This window comes from Armigeres subalbatus, chromosome 3, assembly GCF_024139115.2.
Source record: "Armigeres subalbatus isolate Guangzhou_Male chromosome 3, GZ_Asu_2, whole genome shotgun sequence".
In the NCBI taxonomy this organism is placed as follows: domain Eukaryota; kingdom Metazoa; phylum Arthropoda; class Insecta; order Diptera; family Culicidae; genus Armigeres; species Armigeres subalbatus.
The window spans coordinates 426,096,337-426,112,228 of NC_085141.1; the positions used below are offsets into that span (position 1 = coordinate 426,096,337).

At 43.1% G+C, this 15,892-nt stretch overlaps 1 protein-coding gene and 1 long non-coding RNA gene across 2 annotated transcripts; one reads left to right on the top strand and one right to left on the bottom strand.

Moving 5' to 3' along the window:
* Nucleotides 1–407: 407 nt before the first annotated feature.
* LOC134227429 (uncharacterized) lies at nt 408–767 on the bottom strand. The gene is made up of 3 exons (XR_009983674.1): nt 708–767; nt 498–576; nt 408–418 (listed from the first exon to the last, which is right to left on the bottom strand). It is a non-coding gene; the product is annotated as an uncharacterized LOC134227429 (long non-coding RNA).
* A 5-nt stretch (nt 768–772) lies between these two features.
* LOC134227428 (uncharacterized) lies at nt 773–15,175 on the top strand. Its single transcript, XM_062708917.1, has 4 exons — nt 773–989; nt 1,271–1,584; nt 14,338–14,608; nt 14,674–15,175. The coding sequence occupies exons 2-4, from the start codon at nt 1,302–1,304 to the stop codon at nt 14,768–14,770; spliced, it is 651 nt and encodes a 216-aa protein (XP_062564901.1). The 5' UTR covers nt 773–989; nt 1,271–1,301; the 3' UTR covers nt 14,771–15,175.
* The last annotated feature ends 717 nt before the right edge of the window (nt 15,176–15,892 follow it).

The window sequence follows — 15,892 nt, forward strand, 5'->3', positions numbered from 1 at the left end:
ACTTGTCGGAGCTTCAGATGATGAGCTCTCCCAGACCGACATGCCCTATTCGATCACGGGGATGATAATTTGCTTATAGACAGCAAGATTATTTTTTCAGGGACAAGGACCCCAAAAATTCTTACCGAATTGCACCTGATTTCAGGGATTTATTTCGTTGTAATGGCTTTCAGAGTAAAAAATAATGATTTTCTTGGAAATGACGTTTGGGTTAACGTCATAGAATTTCAAAATATGTATGAGTATTTGTGAAAATCTAGAAATGGCGGTTATTTTTTATTGTCACATGGCTTTTTAGCAAAGATTGGTATTAAGCTAATATATTTTAATAAGAATATGTAGCAATACAACAGTATTAGTATACATTGAAATGCATATCGATCAGCTGTAGGTAAACAGAATACTGGGGCAAATATGGCTGATTCAAATAAAAACTCAGTAAAATGCATCAGTATGAGATCATTCGGCAAAAGCGGTAAAAGCATAAAAATACTCACATATTCTCAAACCAGCAGTAAACAAATTACACACACAACGTGAGTCGAAGGTATCGAACCGATAGGCGTCATTCATAAACTATGTGACGCATAGGGGAATGTCGCTTAGTTAAACTCCACACAAAATTCACAAACATAAATTTATGTTGCGGGGAGAAGGGTTTTGAAAACTCTAAAGCTTCATTACGTAGTTTTTAAATGGCCCCTTACTTTTGACGATTATCGCTGAAAGCATATCCCATTCCAAGCAGTTGAATTTGTTGGTGCCACAGACTGCATTCTCACTCACGTTTCGTGCGTACATATGTGGAAACATATATACGATACATACTTTTGCATTGTAATTATTAGTAAACATCGATATTATTTAACTTTTTGTTTATTCTGATTACCTATGTTAAGTAGTTGTACTTGTGAATTTGTTTGTCCTAAAATAAGTGGATATCATATTTGAAAACAACATCACATCCAACCGCCAAGTGGGCACCCCAGGTAAGCACAGCCGACGCTATATCGCAACATCGCTACTACAGATCGCTACCATCGATTGATTGAAATTTTGAGCGCTGGCCACTCCTACGCAAGCGCATAGAGAAAAAAGAGTGCATGAGTGCGTGAGAAAAAATAATGCAGCGCAGAGTGCACGCTCTCGCGTTCTCTTGGTCAAACTGTCTTCCAACTGAACGCAGATGATTTCGTCAGTGTTTACAAATTTTCTGTATGCTATTAATAGTATATCTAATTTCCGGCTGCTGTTTTGCTTTACTCGTCAGGGTTAAAAAGGCAAACGACTGACTAATCACGATGGAATCGGCAACTAGCGTAGAACCGCAATCCCCAGTGCAACCAGCAGCTACCAATGGGCATGGAGCCATGAAGGAACCACTAGCGGCGGCCGAGGTAATAAAAAGTCCAGAACAGCAGCAACGACCTCGGAAGTTGTCCTTCGACGACAGCGACATGGAAATGACGAAACTAAAGCTCGGGGCTGCGGTGAAACGCTTCCCATCTTCGATGCTACTCGCAGCGGTCGCAGTGTGTGCCTTAGTGGGGCTATTGATACGGTACTTACTGCCGTTTGATTCTGGTGAGTACACAGCCGTCGTCACCTTTTCTTCATTATGTGCACGTCATACTCCACCCACATTACATGCTTCAGAGACCGGTGCTCAAGGTGGGCCACCAAACAGATGTGATGTTTTTGTTTGGATGATGGTTTCAAGTGTGATGCGACAAAATCATTCTTTAGATTGTTTACATATACTCATCGACCACTTGGATAGGCACTGGTTCACAGAGTTTAGACAATGACGCAATATAATATAGGTACAATGAAATTAATAATTATGACAAACATATTGTTTGAATATGTATGAATGGTACTTTAGTCTCAGAAAACATACAATGAATTGTTTGTTCTTCTTCATTGACATCACATTTCACAAATTATAGATTGTCGCTAGGCAATGGTTATTAACCTTTTCCATAGTTATTGATAGCGTTTTGAGGCAAGATATATTTTTGATGTAGATAATTAATATTATTTCTTCTATTATTCCGCTAGCATGAATACTCAATTTCCCACCAACAAAAAATCTAAAAAAAAAGAATATTGTTTCTCCAGAATTCGTGGCAGTTAACTACACATATCTTGAAGTTGATTGAAATGTTATCAACTTGTATGTAGGTGCTGAGAGATACCAAGAAGATTTTTAATATAATAAGTATGAAATGTGGAACATGACATTTGAATTAGTATCCAAAAAAATCTGAAAAAAATTAAAACTGCAATTATTTTGCAATATTTGACGTAGTTGTGGGGTTTGAGTAAGTTACAATCAGCATGTGATTATACATTAACACCTAAGGGTGTCAATCGGTGAGCAGCAAGTGAGTAAGCCATGACTCAGCCCAACGATCCCAGATCTAGGGAAATTTCCGTAGATTTACGGAATTGAATGCTTTTTACGGATCTAAGGATCCGTAGATGAAAGCTACGGGAATTTGAAAAATTCTGCGGAAATCTAGTTCAAGTTGAGTAAATAATATGTACGTTCCTGATATACGGGTTTCGATTTAGAGGGAAAATCGTAAATAAATATATATTGAAAGTTATGTCCTATTGGTCTCCGAAAGGTCAAGGAGAGATAATAATTATTATCTTAGAATGAAAAAAATCAAAAACTCCTTGGATTTATTTAAGAATGTTTTGAAAAGCCTAAAAAAATTGAAAATTTTATTGCAGCCAACTTAACTTATCAATTTCAGACAAAACTAATCCGATGTCCCCCTATTTTTTAAATGATTGTATCGGCTTAATTCAATTTTAAATATGAATATAGAACCGATGAAAAAAGGCTATATGCATAAAAATCTTAAAGTGGATTTATCCGTAAAAAAAATGGCGCGTTAATACACCCAAACAATTCTTACACATTCAAATCTCTTTGATTTATGAGATAAGTAGATTACTTATTCTGCCTAAGGTTAACTATATTTACAAAGATATGGAAATATCGTGGAAGCACCATATTTGACGCAGGTCCAAACTTGGCGCACTTTCATATCAAATGATTAGAGTTTCCATCCCGGGACAAAAAATCCCGGGATTTTGGAAAATTCGGGATTTTCCGATTCCCGGGATATTATTTTATGAAATCCCGAAAATCCCGGGATACCCGGGACAAAAAATACTGTTTCATTTCCGGTTCGCAAAAACAGTGTATTTTTTTTTCTTACAAAAGTTATTTATTTTGAACGCGAAACCCAATTTAGGTGATAAACTCATATCATATTTTTATACCGTGACCTGCCCTAATTCCGCGCATCGCCTAATACCGTGGTTTTCATCAAAAGTCAGAACCTGGGTATCATGGACATCGTATTATTTGGTGAAATGTTCAAACATATTATGTTTGAACATTTCACCAAATAATGTGATGTCCATGATTGCCAGGTTCTGATATTTTTTTAAAACCACGGTATTAGGCGATGCGCGGAATTAGGGCAGGTCACGGTACCTCCCATCAGATATGATTTTTTTTTTAAGTTCGTTTATTTGGTAGGATCAGGCATGTATACAAAGCCAAGGTTCTTTGTGATGCCCAATCGACATCATCTTATTATTAAATTAGTAAAAGAGGAACAGACATGAAAATATCGGAGATAGTTAATAGAACACCTTCACAAAAAAATATTAGATTCCCTTATACCACTCAATGGAGGGCTACTGACTTATAATTTTTCCAACAGCTACAGCTCTCTATTTATTAAACGACAAGTATCCACAGTACAAGATCTATTTGGCGCCTGCTTCCTAACCATCTCCCGTCTACTGCGAGGTTGTGTACTCTAGCTGATATTCGTCTTGCTAATCTCCTCGCGCCGCCCAACTTTGAGTCATGTCCTTCCAATCGACGTTCGTACAACAAACTTTCCAGCACATGCGCAAGTACAAGTGGTCCGACCCCGATGCTCTGCCTAATTTTTTTTGGTTCTTGCTGCCGACCAGCTCCTGACCAACGCTTCGCTTGGACTCCTACTGACCAATCAGCAAGCTACCGAAAGTTCGAACCTCCCACTTAATTCTGTACGGCGTTAACCATGACTTCCACAGCCCCTCCTTAGCCGTGCGGTAAAACGCGCGGCTACTAAGCAAGATCATGCTGAGGGTGGCTGGGTTCGATAACCCGGTGCCGGTCTAGGCAATTTTCGGATTGGAAATTGTCTCGACTTCGCTGGGCATAAAAGTATGATCGTGTTAGCCTCATGATATACGAATGCAGTTAATAACTGTGGAAGTGCTTAATGAACACTAAGCTGCGAGGCAGCTTTGTCACAGTGCGGGGATGTAATGCCAATAAGAAGAAGAAGCATCCCGAGTAGCACACATGTTGCAAATTAGTTGCCGCAACTTATATGTGACCAAATTTGATTACATTCAAGTTGCTGCAACCAAATCTGTTCATAATGTGCTACTAGGGATGATCCCAGTATGCCGCGACACTTATGCGCCCGATCCATGAAGTTGATTCGAAAGTGTAAGATTGCTAATGTCGTTCCTGTTCGCGTGACTAACATCTAGGTTACTTCGACCTGGCAGCCAAAGAATCAGTACTACAAGTGTCAAACTGATGTTGGTGATGAAACCAAATATGCACTACAACATGATGCATAAATTATTGCCAATTGAAGCTTGTTGAAGCATAATTTGGAAAAATAATTGAAATGACTAGCGTTCTACTACTTATGCTTCTACTATCCATGGATCCCGGACTGCGATTACGTTTCTGTAGATAATCCATCGACACTATGTTTAAGATCCGAAATCTTCCTGGACCATAATCTGTGCCAGGGTTGTTAATCGATAAATTATCGTATCGTATTAACGCCAACTTCGATAACTATAACGGTTGTACGATGATGTTTCGTTGACGATAAAGTGAGCGTTGATTTAACGTTATCGTTATCGAGTACTCGTTGATTTAATATATCAATTTGTACTCTGTATTATCTGGCCTTTCTAAAATATGAACTTTACTCCTGAACATTGAATAAAATTGTTTTTAAATCAAAAAATAAGTTTTCTAAGGAAACATCGAAAAATCCCGGGATCCCGGGATTTCCCGGGATATACGAACAAGTTCATCCCGAATCCCGGGACAACGAAAATAACCGGGAAATGGAAACCCTACAAATGATTCAATAAACTAATTTTCGTCAACAATATATCAAAGAATCAAGCTAGATGCAGGGCCGTAGCGTGTGGTTGGCCGGGTTGGCCCCCGCCAAGGGCGCTAGCTCTCAGGGGGGCGCCAAAATCAAGAATTACGGTATGATAAATAGAACAATTTTTGTTACCTGTCATAAGACGAGTTTGAACAATCCCATTGAATTCCACCACTTAATTGTATCCTGACAGATACGTATTTCGACCTCAACAGTAAGGCCGTCTTCAGTGTCTTGTACTTGACTCGACTTAGGCGAGTCAAGTACAAGACACTGAAGACGGCCTTACTGTTGAGGTCGAAATACGTATCTGTCAGGATACAATTAAGTGGTGGAATTCAATGGGATTGTTCAAACTCGTCTTATGACAGGTGAAAACATTCCACTAAAAAGCTCAAAATAATTTTCTTATCAATTTTTGTTAGTTACTAAATGTGTTGTTTGTTTTGTTCCTAAATTATTAACTAGAGGGCACATTAATTACAAAACAACTACAGAGTTCAAATATCTATGATGATATTTTGAGAAATGTAGAGCAAACAAAAAATATTCCTTTTAGCTATTTGAGTTGTCGAATAGTTTGACCTTAGTTTGGACCGCTTTTTCTATTTCTTTTAGGCTTCCAGAACCGGTTACAAAGGATCATGAATAAGTCTAGAAATCTAATGATGATGATGATACGACTATTTTAAGGGCCAAAAAGCAAAGACACTTATCCGGGATGAATAGAGATGCCCTCATTTTCCAGATTGACCCAATAGATGGGGAGAAAAGTCCACCCTCTATCCACGAAATATTAACGATAGAAAGTTGGCAATCCCACTCTTCCTATCCAAATCGCTTCAATTGGGTGTCCTGATGGTATTTTTATATAAAAATATATAATTGTTTCATACGCAATATTAATGAAATATTTAAGAGATATATTGGAATTCGCTCACCAAATTAACCTTCGGGGAATTTCCTGGATATAATCAGAGAAAATGTTTCTTTTCGAGTCAATATCTTGAAAAGAGGGCTCAGAAATCAACAAGTTTGAAAAATAGAATTCTTGATTTCAAATTCTTATCCGCGGCTTGTTCCTCGTCGGCCACTGGTGTCAAAGGAAACCACATACGATTGGCATGGATGGAACAAACGCCGATCTCAAAGGTTTGAAAGTGTTCCGAAAGATGCGTGCATATATGAGCAACGAACTATCATCTTGATGGTCTGCTTATCGTCGGCTGTTGCATTGTATTCCTTTGGATATTGACAGGAAATGATTCTGTTGGAATGCCTTCCTTTTTCCTTGCCCTCGGGACATCAGAATCATTTTCTCGGAAACTCGTATTTAGGAAACTTTATAAATGTTGTACATTATATTTCGATATCATCTGGATAAGTATTTATCCTTATCCCGAACGCTGATTTCGAGCAACATTATGTGAAGATCATTCCATTATTCACCAACTTGTTCAGAACGGGTAGTTTTGCCTTTCTCGTACAACAAAGTTGTACCGAAAGGCTATACGATTGCTCTAAAAACAAACTTTTTATAGAAGGCCCGGAGACCTATATTGTTATATACCGATCGACTCAGCTCGACGAATTGAGGTGATGTCTGTGTGTGTGTGTGTGTGTGTGTGTGTGTGTTTTTTTTCTTCCTAAACAATGGAGGGGGAATCTGCTCAACAGACATCCTGGGTTGACCAGGAAGTGCTGGGTTAGGGGCCACCTCCAATGAGGGAGGCAGGACTGCATCCCCGACCAGCTAAACCGTTTCCATTGTCGCCAAGCCCATCGTCCCTGCGGGACAGCCAGAAAGTAATGCTTCAAAGGGGGCCAGTGCATAACGCACCCTCGAGGTTAGCTGCGTGTCCTTGCAGCATCGAACATCGTGACTCGCTTTTTTAGAAGAACACCATGGTATCGTGCCAGCGCATTGCCGGCTTTCCAGGTGGCCTTACCACGCCCTATGTCCTCGGAAGGTGGGCAGGGTCGACTTCGCGCCTGCTTCCCTCTGCACGACTGGTATCAAGAATGATGATGCCGCGTGCACCCCAAATTGACCTTTCTGCGATAGGGCCTATTCGCCAGCACACAGAGGGACTTGCCGACGCGGTGCCTACGCCTGCCCCAGCCTTGACGAGGACCCCTTTCCGTCCTCGGGCTCGGAACCCGCCCGGTTGACCGACGCCGCGAAAGCGACGATACCATGTTGTTCTTCACGCGGCCACTTGTTCGATAAAAGGATCGAGTTCGACCACAGGGCGAGGCCGAGTGTCCGAACCGGTGTAGGTACTGTCTGAAGCAACCATGGCCTGTAAGGACCTGGGTCAGGTGGAAAGTGATTTCCCCATGGCGCCTCTTGACCCACGTACCTATCTCCGGTATCAACCTATGTGTCCATCTACCCTTAGTGGAACTGTCCCACGCACGCTGCCATTTGACCATTGAGGCCAACCTGACAGTCCTACGGATGCCTCTCGTGCCGCGCATTTCGAAGCACTCTATGTCTTCACCGATAACTATGTCGATAGGCATCGTGCGTACGCGCTCGCAACTCTTAGGCACATGAGCCTATACGTACTTTCTAACTTCGTTCTGTAGCAGTTAATACGCAGGGCCGTGCCCCAAGCTGGCCCCCCATACCTCAGTATGGACAGAGCAACGCTAGCCAGAAGCTTGCGCTTGCTGGCATAAACCGCAGAGCTATTGGACATCATCCGGGACAATGCCGCTATAGCTGTGGAGGCACGCTTGCAGGCGTAATTGACGTGGCTACCAAAGGTGAGCTTATCGTCGATCATTACCCCCAAGAGTTTGATGGAGCGTTCAGAGGTGACCGTGCAGTTGCCTGCCCTTATCACCGCTTGTTGCTCCGACTTTCGGTTGTTAACAACAACCACCTCAGTCTTGTGGTGAGCCAGTTCTAACTGCCTGGAACTCATCCACTCCTCCACAATTGCGATCGAGTGGGCTGCAGTAAATTCCACCTCTTCGATCGATTCGCCGTAGACCTCCAGCGTAATATCGTCAGCAAAGCCGACGATTGCCACGCCCACCGGGAACTTCAACCTCAAGACACCGTCGTACATGACGTTCCATAACACCGGACCCAGTATGGAACCTTGCGGAACCCCTGAGGTTATAATGATATGGAAATGCTAATATCATCTTCCAAACTTGGACGTACATGTTCATGATAGCATTAGAGGCGAAAGTATAGAATTGATAGTTCCGTTAGGATACGGCAGGCATGAAGAATGTTTTTATAGAAGTCAATTTGAAAGCGAGCGGAGGGCAATATTTGTGATGGCACATATCACACGACCTTCCTTCTCCCAGCTCCCGTATGAAGGGGGAGGGAAGAATATCAGTGTGGAAGCTGATATATCTCCACTGGCTACTGGAGGTTATGTCAACGCACTTCCGACCCGCCTCCGTGTCGTATACCAGTACTCGATTCTGGAAGTAGCTTCCGAGAATCTTGTACAGGTACTCGGGAATTCCAAGACGCAGGAGCGCATCTGCAATAGCTGCCCAACTGGCACTATTGAAAGCATTCCTCACGTCGAGAGTCACTACTGCACAATAGCGAACTCCCCTCCTCTTACGCTGGATAGCTATCTCCGCGGATTTGGTAACCGACAAGATAGCGTCTACGGTCGACTTACCCTTTCGGAAGCCAAACTGGTTACTCGATAGACCATCCGCACCCTCCGTGCGTATCAACAACCTGTTGAGGATGATCTTCTCGAGCACCTTCCCCGCCGTGTCAAGCAGGCATATTGGTCTATATGCCGACGGATCCCCCGGTGGTTTTCCGCTTTTGGCAATAGGACCAAGCTCTGCCTTTTCCATACTTCAGGGAAGACTCCCTCGTCCAGGCATCTCTGCATAACAGATCTGAACATCTCGGGAGCCTCGGCAATGGCCGCTTTGATGGCCAGGTTCGGAATACCATCCGGTCCTGGCGCCTTACCTACACTAAGGGACTGTGCAATCCCCGCAACTTCCGCCACAGTTATTCTTCCCTCGTCGGCTACCCTGGCTCCTGGCAGCTCCACAAAGTGAGGCCAGTGACTTGGGTCATGACGTGGGAAGAGCCCTGCGATGATACATTCCAGCATCTCTGGATACCGCTCTGTAGGAGTCATCGCCCCACGCGTCTTGGCCATTACGACCCTATAGGCGTCACCCCATGGATTCGCGTTGGCACTTTGACACAGGCCCTCGAAGCAGGCTTTTTTGCTTGATCTAATCTCAGTCTTCAGAGCGGCTCTAGCAGCCACGAACGCCACCCGTCGTTCAACACGCTCCTCTTCTGTGCGTGCTCGCTGCATCCGCCTCCTTGCCCGTAGGCAGGCGCGGCGCAGGTTCGCAATTGCTTGAGTCCACCAGTAAGCCGGTGGCCTCCCATTCCTAGGGTGGACTTTCCTAGGCATGGTGGCATCGCATGCACGCGAGAGTACTGTTACCAGCTACTCGCCGCTCAGACCGAGAGTATTGTGCTCGCGGCGGAGCGCTTCCTTAAACACCTCGTCGTCGAAGTATGATGTCTTCCACATACGAGGACTAGGCCTCGCCCCTTCTTCCGTCCGCTGAATGCTGGTCGTATAGTCGATACTGTAGCGAACCGCCAGGTGGTCGCTGTGAGTGTAGCCATCATCTACCCTCCAGTTCGAACTACTCGTTTGGCCAGGGCTCCAGAACGTAACGTCGATAATTGACTGGGCACCGTTCCAGCTGTAGGTACTTTTGGTACCGACATTAGCCAAGTCCACATCCAACATGGCCAGTGATTCCAGCAGGATCTGCCCCCGTTGATTCGTGGATCGGCTTCCCCATTCCACGGCCCAAGCGTTGAAGTCCCCGCTATCACCACCAGCCTACGCCCCATCAAGTTAGCCGTCAAACAATCTAGCATTCGACCGAACTGCTCGATCGACCATCGAGGAGGCGCATAGCAGCTGCAGAAGAAGACCCCGTTGATTTTGGCAATGACGAAGCCCTCGTGTGTCGAAGACACCAACTCTTGAACTGGGTATTTCCCGTTGTCCATATCGCTGCCATTTGAGACCCATCGGTGACCCAATTACCGTTCCTGGCGGGTACCCGGTAAGGATCTGCTATGATGGCGATATCCGTCCCCATTCAGCAACTGTCTGACACAGCAGTTGCTGGGCTGCATCACAGATGGTTCAGGTTTAGCTGCGTTACCTGCACTGTGATTTTGCAGCACGCTTAAACGCCAGGCACTTTGAACCCCCATGGGTGCTTGCTGTTCGCAGCTTTGCTGGAACAGATCAAACAGTTGGGAGGGTTCGTGCAACATTGTGCCTTATGTCCCTCCAATCCGCAGCGTCGACAGAGCTTGCTTCTGTCAGGGCCTTTGCAGTCCCATTGCTTGTGCCCCGGTTCCAGGCACTTGAAGCAAACATCTGGTTGCTCATATATGCCCACAGGGCATACCGACCACCCCACCTTGACGCTCCCTAACTTGACTACCTTGGAGGCGTCCGCTGCAGGTAGCCGAACCAATGCTACCTGTGTCCCTGCCGGACCTTTCCGTAGCCGAACGGCTGCGGTGGACGCCTCCACTTCGCACTGTCGCCGCAGTGCCGTGACGAGCTCTTCGACTTCGGTGATCTCGTCCAGGTCTTTAACCCTTAGATTCACCTCCGTCGTGAGTGCCCTCACCTTGACCGTCTCGCCTAGGACTTCCTCCGCCAACTTCTTGTAGGTGTGTGTGTGTGTGTGTGTGTGTGTTTTTTTTTTTTTTTTTGTTTTTTACAAGGGTTAAAGGCCATCAAAAATCTGCGCGACAGACACCTCGAGCATCCACACTATGCTCGAAGGCGAACAGGGATGGGCTCCTCCCGACCTGCTAAAAATGTGCCTCCCGGATGAACCGGGTCCCTTATCCTCCTTGCCTCGTGTGTGTGTGTGTGTGTGTGTGTGTGTGTGTGTGTGTGTGTGTGTGTGTGTGTCTGTGCGCACCAACCCAAAAAAAAATGTCACTCATTTTTTAGGTACTTATCCTTTAACGATTTATTCGCAACAAGTTGCATTCGACGCAGGATACTTCACCATTGGCTTAGAAGTTATGGCCAAAATACCACTTTTTTATAGAAAAATTGAGTAAAAAAATGCCACTAATTTTTCAGGCACTTATCCTCAACCGATTTACTCACAACAAGTTGCATTCGACGCAGAATACTCTCCCATTGTTCCCTATTGAAAATTGGCCAGATCGGACTAAGGGCTCAAGAGTAATGGCCAAAATACTATTTTTATAATGCACGAGAAAGGCACCATCACCGCTAGGTGGATTGATCAGGGTTTTTTCGTCAAATAATGACTTGAGATCTTCAACACAACACACAATTTCTAAAACCACAACTTCATGATAAATTCAAAATAAAAATAGATTTCTATTTATTTTTTGAAGTTGCATTTGAATGTAAGATGAGATTTTTTATTTTAAACGTTGCCCATGAGCATAAGCATTATGACCGCACAATTCGTAGTTGCTACTCCGTCATTGACTAGAACTTGCGAAATTGTACAGAGAACACAATGAATGGGGCTTGGGACTAGCCACCCATTCTCAATGTACACGTTTCGGGAGCTCAAATATCTCAAGTCAATAACGGCGCCGGCCATATAGGCCATATAGGAAGGGAAGGATTGTTAGTCCGACTCTCGTTGCTACTAGAGACCGAGTATACTTACTATACCGTGCATCTCCACGATTGTCTTGGGATAGGATATCGTTTTAGTTACAAAGGATAATTTATCTGGATTCACTTCAATAAGTGATGCGATCTATGGGATGGGAAATAACACTAATTCGCTGTCTCGCCTCGAGAAAAAACGTTAAACCATGCACGCCCGGTGGCATATGAAAACGAAGAAGAAATGTTTTGGACGACCGAACGGACGCGCAGTACTCTGTACTTACATGCCTGATAGTTTCGACAGGAGCAAAGCGAAATACATGCGCATGATCCACCGAACAAGAAATATATATTTTATTATTCTCCCGCCGACTGAAACACGCACTGCAATTACTTGCTCGATGGCTACTGCAAACTCGCTTACTGGAGGAATACGACTGGACAAGGAACAAACTATCACTTTCTGATTCATTTACTCACCCGCACAAAGCAGAACAAAATTACGGCGACCGGCCGATCGTTTTGCCTTCCGCACAAAGCCAAACTAAATTTCGACGACCGGCCGATCCGCTTACTGGAGAAATACGACTCTCTACTCCACTCTGTTTGAAGCCCATTTATAAAAAGTCAAAAATCATATTCAAAAATTGTGGATCGAATTATTCTCATTTTTGGACACTTAATGTCACCAGATAGTTGACCGCACTCCGAAGGGTAGACTTTGATTGAAGTTACCACTGATGAGAAAAGAACGTAAGAGGTGAGCCGCAAAGGGCTGAAAACCTCTCAAATAAAGACATAAAAAAAAGAACGTGCAACGTAGCATTGCTGGTTACAACGTTGAAGGGTATGTGTAATCTTATATCGTACTTTGGAGAAATAGATCTCCTTCTTAGAGTTTTTCAAATGGACTCCCCCTGAGGTCGTCTCAATCGCGCAAATTAGACGCGTCGTGCGATCTCCGAATAGAGTGGCGCTTAAGCCGCACGATTTTTAAGAGCATCGGCCAGCGCTGACTACCCTGATAAAATGATTACTTTGGTCATCAAGGCTGTCGTAGATTAGTAAAAAAAATCTACAATGAGTGCTTTCCTCAACTCACCACGTGGCCCTCTTGCTTTTGATGGCGATTTCCTCCACTTCAAAGTTGGATTTTATTGACCCAACGAAGTACAGCAGTGCCTCCAAACTACTGCACTGGCAGGCTCATTCTAAAGCATCTGATACCGATTTCGAGCATCGACCGATTGGCTGAAAGGAATCATGAGTAAAGAGCTTTCAGCAATTTTAATGATCTTTCAGCCAGTTCAGATTTCACACGATGATCCAGAAATGCCCAAGACTCTGAAAGGTTCCTTACATATTTCGCAAATAGTAAAAATTCCACTAATTTTTTTTCAGGGGCATATCCACGAATTCTTTTGCTATTTAAAGTATCTAAATCTTACTTTTGGGGGAGATTCAGAATTATATTGGAATGTAAAAAAAATATATTGGAATGTAAATATTGCGTAAAATATTGTGAGAGGGGCGCCCAAAACAGATTTCGCCAAGGGCGCCGGGAACCCACGCTACGGTTCTGCTAGATGGCTTTATTTGCTCTTCTTTTTTGCATATATGGCATTAAAAGCATATTATTGATGAAGAATCAACGTAAGAATCTGTATCTACTGGACTAGTTCTGACCTTACTTACTATAACACCGCCAGCTACAGTTAAATAATTTAAAATGTTCTGAAAAATAAGAAGTCCGTAATATTCAACTGATTCTATGTTGAAATTTTCAACAGAGTTCAATTCATAAAATGCGAAAACCGTAGTATCAGCGTTGGAAATATAAATATGAAATAGAACACCTTTTCTGAGCTATACAACATATTTTATTCACACTCGTAGAACATAAATTTGATGTTTGAAATCAATTTTATATTTTTTTGGAAATTTGACTAAACAGAAATCTTCAGAAATATAACGCATGTAAAATGTTCTTAAAATATAGTTGATTTTTCATTGCAAATTGAAATTAGTTTTGTGCACATATTATTCTGCTTTTCACTGTCGAACGTGAAAGGACCGAAATGTTTTGCGGATATACTTAGTTTTATATACTTACAGTTACCCTCATCTACTGCATGGATAAAACGAAGCAAACAGTCGCGAGAGAAAACGCGTATTGCATAATAATGAAATCATCATTTTGTCCAACTGCACTACCGGCTCTCGCCTGCATCTGTCGTAACGATTACTCCCCTTTTATGTATCGCTAGGCAGTTAGTGAGAAAATCAATTTCCACACACATGCTTGCAAAAAAGAATCTCTTTCCATATTCGCGAATGTCCAGTGGCTACGAATAGGAATACAAATAATGCATTCATAGAAGATCGTGTTCGCCACACTCGGCTGCGCACACCCGCACTGATGAGCGCTCTCGAACTGTTCGTTTCAGGGTCATTCAAGGCAGCGCTCGGCACGCTCGAGCGGTGGCGTCAGTCCGCCGCGGATCGAATCGTACTGGATTACTCGCGCGGGTACGCCGCCCTGCAGGCCACCATGAAGGACACCTACGACAATACCCGTGGCGTTCAGAACCCGTCACTGGTGCTGTTTGCATCCATATTTGCGGCAACCGTCACGTGGTTCACGTACTACGTGGTTTATCTGGACAGCAGCATACCCGGAGTCAATCCACCGACCCCCTTTTCGGCCAGCAAGAAGAAGTAAGTATAGCGATTACAGTATCTTATCAGAGATAATGTTGAATAATCACTATTTCCATTCTCAGGAGATTCTCCGATAAAGAGCGTCGATTTCATCTGGGATACGTCACGGCGCTGCTCAGTGGGCTCACCGTATTTATGATTCTCGTTCTGGTCGATTAACTTCCTAACCAGTCTAGTCTTCGTCAGCTTGAACGAATCAGATACCGCTGATTGTCGTGAGGACAGCCTTATTCGTAACATTCGTAACCATAGGCTTAGGAGAGAAAAGTGTCATTTTTTGTCTAGTAGATAATATTAACTTTGCTCATTATTTATTCAAACCGTATCAAAGTTTGGACGCAATTGCATTTCTGTATATGGTTGCGAAAGCGAAATTTAGCATTGGATGGAGCAAAGTTCTTAGTTCGAATTGTAAATAACTGCAAGCTTAAGAAACCATGAGACTAACATTTTGTTAATTTACGATAAAAAACCAAGATGGGTAAACAATCCATTACCTAAGTGTCTTATTTAAGTTAACTTGACATCCTATGTTTTTGGTACAAATATATTAAGTAAAAGCTATATATAAAAAGTTTGTACGTTGTCCGAAAGTTTTCATACAAATACAATACTGAACTTGGCTCCGCGTAAAGTGTCATACCTACATTACTAAGCCTCTCGAATATGTGATCTGGTTGAAGGATAATTTTTTAATTCGAAATATATTAAAATCACAAAAAAATATTATTTGTTTCTTGGATTTTATATTCATGACCGCTCTTCGTGGCTCTTCCATTAATTTTTTGTTGTTACATTCTGGTCTGCAAGATTTGGCACGCTATCGCGGTATCGTGAAGTTGGTTCCTACTAAACGACTAGGTATACTATGCAAAGTGTGATATGGGAACTTACGATGACCAGAGCCATAAAGACCACTCTTAATTAGGATGATAACACTGGACGACAACATCAGAAAAAAAAAGTTTGTATTCGCGAGGCTCATGTGTTGCATTTGTAGTTCACGACCTCTAAAATCGACTGGTTACTGGCGTTTGTTGTTTGATTGAGAAAATTCAGAGATTATTTGGTCACAAAGCAGGAAGGGGATCATTGCTTTAACGGCGTAAAGTCACTTGCACGTTAGCATGATTACATGTTTTTACTATATCTGAATGTTCCCATGAGGGGCTGGTTGGTTTTGGTTAATTTTTGATACCCCCTACTCCACGCACCGTGGACAATTGTTCTTACAAATTTTCAAAAATGTGTATGAACCGTGGACATTCGCCATAACCCCCT

What these genes read in the sequence shown, in the direction of transcription:
- LOC134227428 (XM_062708917.1), top strand. Translation starts at nt 1,302, where the DNA reads ATGGAATCGGCAACTAGCGTAGAACCGCAATCCCCAGTGCAACCAGCA. An exon ending in CTTACTGCCGTTTGATTCTG is followed by an intron (nt 1,585 to 14,337) that starts GTGAGTACACAG and finishes TGTTCGTTTCAG; the next exon opens with GGTCATTCAAGGCAGCGCTC. An exon ending in TTTTCGGCCAGCAAGAAGAA is followed by an intron (nt 14,609 to 14,673) that starts GTAAGTATAGCG and finishes TTCCATTCTCAG; the next exon opens with GAGATTCTCCGATAAAGAGC.